This window comes from Talpa europaea (assembly GCF_964194135.1).
Source record: "Talpa europaea genome assembly, chromosome: 7".
NCBI classification, from domain to species: domain Eukaryota; kingdom Metazoa; phylum Chordata; class Mammalia; order Eulipotyphla; family Talpidae; genus Talpa; species Talpa europaea.
In genome coordinates this window covers 85,876,156-85,889,648 of record NC_140074.1, presented here as the reverse complement: position 1 = coordinate 85,889,648, position 13,493 = coordinate 85,876,156, and the positions used below count along the sequence as shown (strand labels likewise).

General features: G+C 41.3%; 1 protein-coding gene across 2 annotated transcripts in view; it reads right to left on the bottom strand.

The window, feature by feature from the left end:
- Positions 1 to 13,493, bottom strand: part of VPS53 (VPS53 subunit of GARP complex) — a gene marked incomplete at both ends in the record, with an annotated part of 136,436 nt that overhangs the window by 54,057 nt on the left and 68,886 nt on the right. For both annotated transcript variants that reach the window (XM_084237193.1, XM_084237194.1), the window contains one exon: positions 1,654 to 1,755. In XM_084237193.1, the coding sequence (XP_084093319.1) occupies positions 1,654 to 1,755 (102 nt within the window). The remainder of the gene's footprint in view (positions 1 to 1,653; positions 1,756 to 13,493) is intronic.

Sequence of the window (13,493 nt, the reverse complement as noted above, 5' to 3'; positions counted from 1 at the left end):
CAGGAAGCTCCATGAAAAAGAAAAGTCATATTTTACCTGAAAAGATTAATTTTGTAGGTGATGGGGGAAGTCTATAGATGAGTTTAATAACATCTAGAGATGACTAGCTAAAGGGATAGCTTTTCATGGGTGCACTACAAGCATCTGAATATTCAACTGGACATGACAACAGCAGCTACTAGCACTGGGGAGACACGAGGACCCTGGCAATGGCACTACTACACAAAGCAAGCTCGGACAGTGCAGGCACCCGAATATTCCAGAATGAGCTCTATGTCAAACTCCTGCTTCCCAGCCCCGTCCTTCCTCCCATAATGCAAGAGATGCATTTCTTTAGTTCAAAGAAATCGCTTGCTTTCCCCCCATGCTAGCTTATATGATGGCTTTAGACCAATTACATTTACTCCCATAGCGCTCTGGGTGAGTCTCAAAGTACACCTTCAGTTTTTATTCACTTTTACCCATGAGATTCATTTCTGTGTCCTCTATTTTTTATTGAGACATTATGGTGTAAAGAAGGGCAGAAAAGGAATTCTAGTCTCTGACTTCTAGACCTGGCTTCCAGTCTGAGCTCCTCTACTTCTAAACTATCTGTTCCTGAGCAAATCACTTAACCTCCCTGGGCTGCAGGCATTGCAGTTCACATAAAATCATATAAAATGAAAAGCAGGCATTGTGAAGACGAAATGAAATAAAGCATGTAAAAGACCTTTAAGCTATACAGCACCATAAAAATGTGAGGTATCCATGTTATTGCAATTATTTAATCAGTGGACCAGACACATTTTATTGCATCACTTCAAAACTGCTCCTGGAAATTCAGCTTTTTTGGCTCCTTCCAGGATTGTACACCTACCCTCAGTTGGCCAGGAATGTGGGGTTAGCTATGTTTCTCAGAGCTGGTCTTTACAGCCAGACTCCCTCTCGGTGGTATCTGGAGCCAAACAATATTATAAAAGACTCTCTAGCAGCCAAATACAGAAAATTAAAAAGAAGGATAGTTAATCCAGAAAGGAAAAGTTCTGAGTCCTTGCTCTAACCTTTCTTGTCATAAAATGGCAGTGAAACAAAATATTACTCTGTAGGATGAAGAGAGAGGAAATTTAGAATTGGACAGAAAAATCCGAAGGAAATGAAAGTGCTAGAGTGTTCTGAAAAGTAACTCTCCAAATATGCCATTGGTCACCTTGCTGTTTCCAGGCCTCTCTGATGGCTTCCAGACCTAAAGTGATCAACTTACAGTGTAGAGGCCTCTCTGAGCTGCTGCTGCTGCTGCTAACTTCACCAAGGATCTTTTAGCCTCTCACATCATCACTGTACCAGATGAGAGCACAACTGAAAGCTAAGCTGACAAGCTCAGGGATGATGAATGAGGCAGAGGATTCTGCTACCCCACCAAATGGGCTAATTAAACTTGTGCGTGTCCTTAATTCCGGTGGTGAGGCTCTTCAAGAGCAGAGGTGGGGCAGGAAGGGCTGTTCTTTCACTCAGTTTTCAAAATGCACTTTCAGACAAAGCCTTTCTATAAAGACCACCAAAGTTGTCATCTCCCAATATAACCAGCAGCCAAAGGATGGGATTCAAAGCAAGCAAACCCTTTCTCAGTAACAAACATGAGGTAGGTTGCTTGTGGGAATGCAAAACCAGACTTACTTGATCTAAGTCTCCTTTCTCTATAGCCAGTTCCTCCATCTCTGGTGCTGGCTCATCTTCTAGGAATGGATTGGTGGATGGAGGTGGAGACTCGAGTTTTTTCTGTTAAGAAGACATGAGAAAGAGATAGGTAATTTAAGAGTATACTCAGTAACTTTCCCTGTTGATCTTCTGCTTTTGCCAAGTCTCTCCAACAACTAAAAAAAATGAAATTTGATCTCATAAACAAGAACTAAGACAACAAAGACCACATTTTTACCTCCAGGCCTTCACATTGCTTTTCCACCTTCCTGAAAACCCAGCGTCTATCCCACTCAAGTGCCATTTGGCTATAATTAGCACTCAATCTAGTCTTCAAATCAGAAGTCTCTTCTTTAGATCCCTTTCCTGTCTGGCACATTGGGTCAGATATCCCTGCCATGTGCTCCCATCCACCTGGTAGGTCCCCTTCCCCTGTGTTTATTAAAATCCCCAACTATTTGTCTTCTCCCCACGAGATTCCATGACAGTAGATATAGATTGTCTGTCTGTCTTGTTTGTTAACTTCTCTGGTGCCTAGCATGGAATAGGCTCTCCATAAATATGAATGAATCAAAATGCCAGATGTGTTTGAATTTAAGAACAAATTACTAAGCTAATCTTACATATTCTACGATTAGAGAGAGAAGTCCCTTCCCAAATAAGTCCTGTTATAATAACCACAGCAAAATCTCCTTGAGAAAAGTTACTTCCTAACACCTGAACATGGCCACTTCTTTCAAAATGTATCACTGAATTGGACCGTGGGTTAGTGGAAAAGTTGGAGGCAGGAGATATGTGCTGACCAAAACCATTCGGCTTCTCCGAGCCACAGCACAGACACCTCATCTGCTGAATGAGACTGTGTTGCAGGACTACTTGAAGGATCAAATGTGATCAGTGTGTGAAACCCTAGAGGAAGGGGCCTCCCCTGGTGGCGCAGCGGTTGAGCGCTGGGCTGATGAAGCTGTCTGCAGCCTCTGCAGTGCCAGTTCGATCCCCGGCCACTGGCGAGGGTCCCACATGGCGCGCAGACCTCTCCTGAGTCGCCCGCTGCTCCCCTCAGCAGTGTACTTCATCAGTCTACCAGTTCTATTCCCCACTCTGTCTCTAGTGAATCCTCTCACCCTCCCGCACATCTGGCCTGTACCCTGGTACTTGTATAAACTAAATAAATAAATCTTTAAAAACAAAACAAAAACAAACAAACAAACAAAAAACCCTAGAGGAAGCACATGATACATATAAGAGACATCGGTGATGATAATTCCAGTACAACAAAATCAAGGCAGCTCTTTGGAATTTTTTATAAATTTGACCTCAAGATGTTGTTTATACGGGGGAGCTGGGAATTCTAACAGAAAGGAAACTAAGTGGTCAAGCAGGATGAAAGGGATTGGTTGGTGCCGGGGCTGAGGGAAAGGGGCAAGGAATGGCTCTCTGGAGGCAAAAAGTCAGATGGAGTTTCTAAATGTACTTGTGATCTTTTAGCACGAATCAGTGGAGCAATATGAACTAATTCCTAAGCCGGAGGGATAACAGAGGGATTACAGTGTGAATGACTTTGTCAAGCGTGTGGCTACCAGCTAAAGAGATTGCCAATACCAAAACAAAAACCCAGAAAAATAAAAAATAAAACCTAAGCACACAAAATCAAAACCACACCTGTGTCTGGTTTAGCCTTTAAGACAATTCTGCTTATACTCATGCGACTAATTCTTGGCCAAAACACTTGGACACTTGGATGCTATTATGTTGCCAGAAAGACACTCAGTGCATGAAGAAAGCCTGTGATGAATGCATTAACTCAAGGTAATCATGAACAGGACAATGGTTTTTGTGGTATCCTGCTGAGAAACAATATGGTCTAACAAGCAAACATTTCTAACTACATTCTTAACTTTGGCTTCCTCGCCTGATATGGAAAAGAAATTCCCTATAAATCTAAAGTTACTCCAGTTTATTTTTAGAATTAAACTATTTTCAGAAGGCTATATTTCTTTGGAAACAATATTTCTAAGCTTCAGTTGTCTTTGTAAGGGTTGCTGGTATTTTAGGGAGAGGGCTATGATGAGAAAGGGAATCCGTGAAGCCTAAACTCCAATGGCAACAAGTCAAAATAGGTAACAGAACTGGACTCCTGATGCCAGTTTTAGGCACAAACTGAGGCCTTTGGTCCTCTCTAGATGTAGAAAGCAAGTCAGTTAATTGAAATTAAAAGTTCTGTTTAAAATCAGTCAGTGATAGAAACAGGAGTAATTTCTGAGGCCAATGTTCCTCATTCATTGCCAGGTCTACCAGGACTGATAACACCTCCTCACAGTTACATACAATAGGGCTTGTTCTAAAAAAGTAATGCGTTCCTGGCAATTATGACAAAAAATGGACACTGGTGAAGCAGACTTAGAGGTTTCCTAGGCCCATGCTCACTGGTGGGGTGTTCATTGCATGGATATAAGTAGTAAGAAGCACAACACAAAAGGCAGAACTGAAAAGAAAGAGCAATATTTGAGGTAGTATAATGTATACTATTTTTTTCAGTTTGAGCAAGATGGAAGGTTCTTTCCTATCCCCAGTCTGTCGCTATCACCATACTGATGAGTTAACTGGGGGAGTCATGAGCACTTAGGAGTCCCTTGCTCATTCATTTGGGGCACCTACATTCCAAGCACAGACCGAGCTGATGCAAGCAAAGTGATTCATCCTCCATCCTCTCAGGGGACATCTGGGCACTAGGAGTAAAGCAGGGAGTAAGACGGACTTTAATCAAATAATCACACAAACACATGATGGGGGGGGTATGATGGAAAAGGAGAAGGTGATATGGAAGGCTGCAACAGAAGGTTGCAAAAAACTTCCTGAGTGAAAGGATGTTTGAGCCAGAACTGAAGTATACTTCTGAGCTAAATACATGCAGGGAGTGGGAGAGTCAGGTGGGGATGGTCAGAGGTTTCTAGGCAAAGGGATTAGTATATGTCTGACATTCATTCAATGACTGAATGTACAAGAGTTCTTCTAGACACCAGGGAAACACCACCACATAAAAAAAAAAAAATTCCCTCTCCCTAAATGTTCAAAATTAATCAATGATCCAAACAGGATTAACTTTTGAGCCCAATGTTACTCATTCTTTGCCAGATCTACCAAGACTGTTGAAAACAACTCACAGTGGGCCTCATTCTAAAAACGTAATGTGTTGCTGGGAATTATGACAAAAAGTGGACACTGATGAAGCACTGACTTTGTACAGGTGTTGTTCTACACAGCAGGGAAACAACACCACGTAAGACCAATGATGGGAGGTACTGCCATAAAAAGAAAATTTAGAAGCTGGGATGGGCTGAGGATAAGGGTGGGGTCATCAGAGAAAGCCTCTTTGAGGAGGTGATATCTGAGCAGAGACCTGAATGACAAAGAGCTAGTCTTGGGAACATCTGGGTCAGCAGGGAAAACTGGTACAAAGGCTGCAATGAATCTGGTAAGTCTGAAAGACAGAGGGAGGAGGGTGCACATGAGGTAAGAGAGGCAGTGGGAACCCCATTATATAGCCTGTGGGGCCATGGTAAAGGTTAAATTATCTTCTTATGCAACTGGGCTGTCACTGGCAGTCTTAAACAGGGAAGTGAGATGATCTCATTTAGATTTTTAATATGTTATTCCACCAGCATGAGGAGAAGCAAAAAGACCTGTTTAAGAGGTTCAGCAGAATTCCAGGCAAGGGTTGATGGGGGACTAGAATAAGTTGGAGCTGTGAAGAGACAGAAAAGTGGCCATACTTGGGACATATTTAGGAGTTAGAGTCAAGAGGACTTGCTTAGAGTGGATGTGAGGGTGAAGGGAAGAAGGAAGTCAAGCATCATTCACTTGGTTGCCTAAGCAACTGCATGACTAGAGTTTTCATTAACTGAGATGGGCACACTGTAGAGAGGTGAGCGCACAGGCTCTGGATCTGATAAACTTGGGTTTGAGTCCAAGTTCTACTATTTGAGTATGCTGCTCAATTCTCCAAGCTCAGTTCTTGTATTTGCTATGTGAAGGGGTACTGAGGAGCTGTCATGAGTATTAAATAAAACAACGTAGAGAAGATAAGGTGCCTATATATATATGGCAACTTGACACAACATCTGGCACAGAGGGATAGCTCCTAAGTGGGCGTTTCCACTTATGCCAATATTTAATAGGGGCTGGCAACTAAGCATAGCAGCAGCTGGGCCTCTCTCAATGAAGCAACTCTCAGATGGGAAAGAAGATGGAACATAGGGTTAACAAGTCTTATAAAAAAGAATTCCTTTTAAATGTAAGTGAGATCCTGTACCTACTACTATTTTGTCTCTTTGGGCTCTCTCTAGGAAATGAAAGTAAAAGACCCATCAAAATACAAAGCAAAGGTCACCGAGCTTCTTCTCTCTTTCCTGGTGTCCAGTGAAGCCCTCAAAGTACCACACATACTGCCTCATGGGTAAATGTTAAATTACAAAACCCTGAGGGGCAGATACAGGTGCCTGCTATTGAGAAGTCTACACTACTACCCAGGTTAATTTGCTGTGATGAAAGAACAGAGCGCACACACTCACAAGTCAGCCTTCTGTGCAAGAGCCCTGTTACTGGGGCCAACCAGACCACACTTCTCATTCCTGCTCTGCAGATGTTGTAGACCATAGAGAATTACACGTTTGGGTTTAGATTTAAATAACTTGAATGACATATCCCATGAGTTGTGGAGCTACTAGATGAAACAAAAATTTTCCTGAGAAATGAATAATTTTCCAATGTTAAAAGAATTCATTCTTTCTGCTACAGTGACAGCTTATTTGAAGTCTATAAGGAAGGAAAAATTCTTAATATAGCAAGCTAATTTCTACAAATTAAACCACATGGGATTACCAACACCTTCAAAACAGCAAGGGACACAGGTGGTCAAGCCGTGTAATTTACTGGTAAGAAGAGCGAGCCTGGTTTTACTCAGTAATGTATCTATATTTGGGTCTTGCCTACACAAATTTCATTTTGATGGTCTAGCTGGACACGTCAGATGATCAAAGAAGGAGCTCTGAACTACAAGACTGATCTTTTCCTTTTCCCAGAGGAAATGAGCTGATGTTCAGTGATGAGATGAAAGTTCCACAACTTCTGCATTTAACATTCCACAAACACTTTACTATAGCCCAATTCCTGATTTATCTTTTACAGAGAAGTCTGGAAGCTTCAGCTGAAAGCACTGTAAACACAGGGCTAGGCACATCAGGCTTAATATCACAGGGACCCTGCTCTTCATACCACCACATTTGTATCTTATACTGTGACAATAATGTAGAGGTTTCTTTGCCCTATTAGACCACAAGCACCTGTCTCAGTTAATTTTTCACTGTTTCCTGCACAAAGAAGGAGACTGAAAAACATTTGAGGATAAATGCTGACAGATAAGAGGCACACAATAAAATCCCTCTTCAGAAACATGGGCAACATTTTCTACTTTCTGTAAACAAAACAAGAAAATCTCTGTGTACATGAATGTGTGTGTGTGTACTTGTAAGAGAATCTCAAAAACAGATCCCAAGCTATTAAACAATGGATATCTCTGGGATGAGGGATTTAGAGTAAAGAAGAGATCGTTTTTCGAAATATTTTATTGTGTTTGAGTTTTAACACACATGCATTTCTCTCTCTCTTGCCCCCTCCCTCCTTCCCAGTCCTCCCTGCCTTGATAGACAAGATATTTATCTGAAGAGTGAAGATGATTTACAACTAAACTTAGACAGTATTTTCTCAGACTCTTAATATTTAAAACATAAGCTTTACCACATTAAGATGATTTACAGTTCAGTGGTTTTTAGTACATTGACAAAGTTGTGCAACCATCACCACTATCTAATTACACATTTTTTACCCAAAATAGAGCCTCATGTCCATTAGCTACATTTCCCAATCCTCCTCCAACCCAAATCCTTGACAACTACTGATCTACTTTCTGTTTTTATGGGTTTGTCTGTTCTGGACCCTTCATATAAATGAAATCATCCACTATGTGCCTCTTGTGTCTGGCTTTTTTCACTTAACACAGTGTTTAAGGTTCATCCATCTTGTGATATGTGTTAGTACTTCAGTCCTTTTTAGGGTTGAATCATATTCTACTGTATGGACAGACCACATTTTGTGTACCCATTTGTCCACTAGTGGACATTTGAGATGTTCCTAGCTTTTGGCTATTGTGAATAGTGCTGCTACGAACATTTGCATACAAGGGTTGAATGAACATGTTTTTAATTCCTGGGAAAATAAGAGTGGAAGCATACATTACTCTTGTATTTAAATGTTTTTAGATTGCCTTGCTTCTTTTTTTTTTTTAAATCTTTGACCCTTTATATCAGGCTTTGGAAAATTCACACATGAAGTGCCCTAAAACAAAGAGTGACTACTTCTGAATCTTAATAAGCTCATCACTAATATCAAGATTCAGGGTTTAGTGATGTTAAGCAGGTATTGTTCATAATAGATCAGATATTGTTCAGAACAGACAAGAATACAGAAAGCAGTTGAAAAAAGGCCATCGTTAAACTTGAAAATACTCATGTCTTTGACCCTATAATTCCACTTGAATCATAAGAAAATAATCTCAAATATGAACAAAAATTTGTTTACAAAAATGTTCATTGTGGCCGTATAAGAGCAAAAAAAAAGAAATGATAAGCACCCAACATTCCAATAAGAAAAGAATAGTTAGGAAAATTAAAGAACACCTATATACTGAAACATTACATAGTGATTGAAAAAATAGTTATATATGACATCCGAAGAAAAGTGGAATACAAAATTATATTTATATATCATATGTAAAAATTAACTCAAAATGGAACAAAGATGTAAATGGAAGAGCTAAAACTATATAAAACTCTTAGAAACATAGATACATATTTATGACTTTGGATGTGACACCAAAACTCACATAACAAAAGAATAAAAAACGAGTCCTGGCACTGGAGAGCAGAAGAGCAGAGGAGAAGCAGCAGCACCTGACCATCTTAAAGCTGCTGCTCAGCACTTTCCAGGGCCTGGACTCCACTCTTCAGGCCCGGGGCCTGTACAAGAACATAGTGCACATCCAGTCCACAGGCCTGCAGAGAGTCACTGCCTGCCACCTGAGAGAGCTCCACCGCTGGGAGCAGAGGGCTCAGGAGAGCCAGGAAGCTGCCATGGCCAAGAAGACGGAGCTCCAGAAGCGCAAAATGAGCAATGGACACCTCAGGCAGGAGCTGGCAAGACCGGAGGTCAAATACCATCTTTTCCCACATGAACCTGGGGCGCCTCCCTAGAGGTCCTGCGCTGTCAGGGGCTTTCCTGGGTCCAGCTGTGGTGGAGCCTGGGAGTGGGGTCCCCTCCAGCTACTGACACCCCATCCTGTGAGCTGTCTCCTCCACTCACACTGAATGCCCCATAGATGCCTCACCCCATAATATCTAGTATAGTTTGGTAATTTAAGATTGTATTTTAAATAAAAATTGTTGATGATTAAAAAAAGAAAAAGGAAAAAAAAGAATACCTGAATAGATACTTCCTTAAAGAAATGCAAAAATAGTCAAGTAAGCACATGAGCAAGATGCTCAATATCATTAGGAAAATACAAATCAAAATTATCCTACACTGGGCCTCCCCAATTGCACAGTGGTTGAGCGCTGGGTTGTGAAGCTGCCCGCAGCCTCGGCAGCAGCGGTTTGATCCCCGGCCACTGGGCGAGGGTCCCACATGGCGCACAGACTTCTCCTGCCACCCGCTGCTCCCCTCAGCAGTGTACTTTGTCAATCTGACTATTCTGTTTCCCACCCTGGCTCTGTGAATTCTCTCACCCTCCTGCGCTTCTGACTGTACCCCAGTGCTTGTATAAATAAATAAATCTTATTTAAAAAAAAAAGAAATTGTAAAGCTCTCACCCCTTTATAAAAAAAAACAAACAAACAAAAAAACAAACAAAAAACTATCCTACACTGATGGTAGGAATGCAAAATGATGTAGCTGGTTTGCAAAACAATTTGGCAGTTCCTCAAAAAGTTAAAAATAGAGCTGCGTGTATTTACTATATTAAATTGATCCAGCAGTTTAATTCCTAGGTATATTTTCCAAAGGAACTGAAAACATATGTACCCATGAAAACTTGTATATGAATGTTCATAGTACTGTAATAGCCTAACAGTGGAAACAACTCCAGTTCCAGCTATGGATCAACAGAACATATATCTATGTTATATGTTGAAAACATATAACATATATGTTTGAAAACACTATGCTAATGAAGGAAACCAGGCATGGTTTGCCTCCATTTGTAAGAAATGCCCAGGCCAGGGCCTCCCTGGTGGCGCAAGGGTTAAGAAGCAACCTATGAGGCTCTCCGCAGCCTCTGCAGCGTGAGTTCGATTCCCGGCCAGCCAAGGAGCTGCCCATATGGCGCAGCAGACCTCTCCTGTCTCGCCCGTTGCTCCCCTGAGCAGTGAATTTCAGTCAGTCTGCCTGTTCTGTTCCCCACTCTGTCTCTGGTGAATCCTCTCACCCCCCTGCGCCTCTGGCCTGTGCCCCAGCTCTTGTGTGCATAAATAGATGAATCTTAAAAAAAAAAATGAAAAAAGGAAATGTCCAGGATAGGCAACTCCATAGAGTCTGAAAGTAGGTTAGTAGCTGTGTAGGGATGAGGGGATGGACATTGAGATTGACTGCTAAGGTGGAGAGGGTTTCTTTTTGAAGTAATTGACATATTTTCAAATTGAACAATTAGAACAACTTCGTGACTACACTAAAAAGTGAGCTGTTTAATTAAGTTTTATGTGAAATTTTATTACATGAATTATATTTCAATTTAAAAAATAAAATCAGAGGAAAACATATTGAAAAAGTACAATTTCAGCTGGATAAGATACATAAAACACCAAAATCCTCATTTCTGACTGAGGAGGAAATGAATGGCTTTTTTTCTGCTTTTCATTCTTGCCAATCATTTCCAAATTTCCTGTCTTGCTCATACAGGTTCTTCTCAGAAACAAACAGAAGTTAATCTCCTCTTAGGATGCTATTCAAATGAAAGAATATAATTCCTTTCACATCAAGTAAAGCACATATAAAATATTTAGAAATAATGAAGGGGGCTCAGTGGATAAGGGAAAGCTACTTCCTTTTCAGGACAGAAGTCCTTTTATGGTGGCAGAACTGCCTAAAATGCACCCCCTTCTCTCACATATTCTCCCTAAGCAGGTGTTAAATTGCTGGTGCAGGGCGAATCACTCTGTGTGGGCTTTCATAAGTAGTGAGCTTTGTGCAAACACTCTTTTGCTCAAATTGCATGGCTGAAAATCACACCTATATCTTCTATATTTATAACATAATTGAACAAACTGGACAAATATAAATGTATATGAGAAAGACTCCTCTAAGCCCAAGGATGATTCTGTTCTGAAAGGCAACTTATGCAATAGCCAAGAGGACAGTCCAGCTGCATGAAGTGGGACATTTTAAAATTTTATTAAAAAAAAATCTCCAAAATCAGTGAACCAGTTATAAAAATTTAATTGCACCTACTCTGCTTTCAGCAGAAGGCTGAATGTAATTTGTTCACCTTGAATCTAATCATCAAGTCACTAATAATGCATGTGGGTATAGTTAAATCACATCCAGACATTTGTTTTTAATTTCAAGGCATTTTAATTTACAGACTACTTTGAATCCCTCCAAAGGGTCAGAAGTTTAGGCAATTAGCAAAAAACACAGGCAAGCTCACTACCTCCAGTAACAGTTACAGCACAGGACGTTAGAAACTTGTTAAGGCTAGTATAGTAAAAACAAAGCAAGTCAGGCACTTAAGGTTCTTTCATTTCTAAATTTCTATCAGATGTCAAAGTCACACATCTGTCAAAAAAGAGCAAAAGATGATGTATCACACTGATCAGTTAGGAGGAACTGAGCCTTACAGGTCTTTACAGGCGAGCTCATCACCTTTCAAGCTCATCCTCATTGTTTCTCTGCCAGTCAGTTGCTGCTTAAAAGGTTCTTAATGACACAGGAAGTGGGGGTGGTGGTGATGACTGAAGTAGGCAACAAAGGAGGGTCAACAACCACTTGGCTGACTTCTTACCTGCTCTACAACTTTCCTAGAGGATTCACTAACTTTCTATGAAGTGTCCAAGGGTATCAAGATCTCTGGTTCATTTTGTGTTTATTCTGATACTTTGAAATAAAATGGTAACCACAATGGTTTTCCAAAAAACATATCCTGGGAGTAAGACAGCATGGGAAGCTTAGGAGCCAAGGAGAAGCAAGTCTTCAGGTGCCCAAAGGTTAGACAGAGACAGACCAGTGGAGCCCCTCGGCCAGCCCAGGCCAGCTCTTCCCAGCACTGTCTGTTAGAAGCATGGTCAGTGGCCATGACTCATCCACCAAGGCATCTGCCATGAGGGCTTTTAGGCTATTTTAGGAGATGTATGTATGGGCCCACAGCAAGGAGATGGTAGGACCAGGCTCAGAGTGAAAGTTCCCTACATTGAGAAGGACCTTCACATCTCCTCACAATAGGACTGAAGTGAACCAATAATTCAAGACCTGGTCTGCCTTGTTAAAGAGGCCATAGGGGTTCTTTGCCTTTCTAGAAACTAATCTTTAAGGGGAAATCCTTGAAGACTATGGAGTGGTCATTGTCAGGACTTGGAATGAAGAATGGTTGCTGGGTAATGATAACTGGGACTAAGAATAGTCCATGGGAAGATGCTGACCTAAAGAAGTTGAATAATTTGGGGAAATCTGAGAAGACAGATGACTAACTGAAGGGGTAAATAAAGAACTTGTGGTTCTGCAGGATTTTCTGGCAAAGGATGTGTAATTTGAAAACTGCAAAATTGATAGGAAAGGAAGACCTGAACAGCTGCAGGGGATATTTCTAAATTGATTATGGCAGAAAATTTAAAAAATGGAGACCAATGATGAATGATTTGAGTGTTCCTAGCTGTCCAGGACCAACATGCCAGGAGAAGGAAGGTTTCTCCAGGAGTGTGGCCCTGGCTGAGTGAGTGAAAGTGGCAAGAGGCCATGCTGCTTGGATAACAAGCACCTCCAGTCCTTTCCTCCCTCAGACAGACTGGCTTACAGCTAACCACCTTCCATTCTGACATTCCCATACCTGTTCTCAATGAAGAAAACATAGTTTTAGCAAACTAATGTACAGCTCCTGCTAGTTTTCATGGCCTCTATATTAATAATTTGTCATTTGAAAGCTCTGCAAAACCGATAAGAAAACAACAACTGAACAGTTGCAGGGGCCTCACTTGTCTATCTTCCCTGCCCATGTTACTCTAGCTCTTTCGACCTTCGGGGCATTTCCAAGCATAAGTGAGAGAGCTCTGATATATCCTGGAACAGCCCCAAGTTTACAGGCTAGCCTGTCATCAGATATAACAGGTCATTTGTTCCCCAGTAATCCTATTCCCTAAATGTAAAACCAAAATCACCAGGAAACAGGGTCCAACTAAAGGAGGGGAAGGATAGCTCAAAAATAGGGGTGTTTCACTAATGTTACTCCAGCACTCTGCAGTAGGGCCTAATTAGTTGGATAACTGGCTTATAGGACCAGGTGCTCTGGAAGCCACTGGAGTTCAGGGGTCCCTCCCAGGGTGGGGTCTCTGCTCAATGCTTAAACTTTCCTGTCTCCAAACAGTTCTCTGAAGGGCTGAACCCAAAGTTGTATGAGTCTTTCCCTGAAGCCAGGCCAGAAGCATGACTTGTGTAGGGCTGAATGGAGAGTCAGCATGAAGAAAACAGCTGGTGCTGAAGTTAACTAAATACCCAAGTCAACT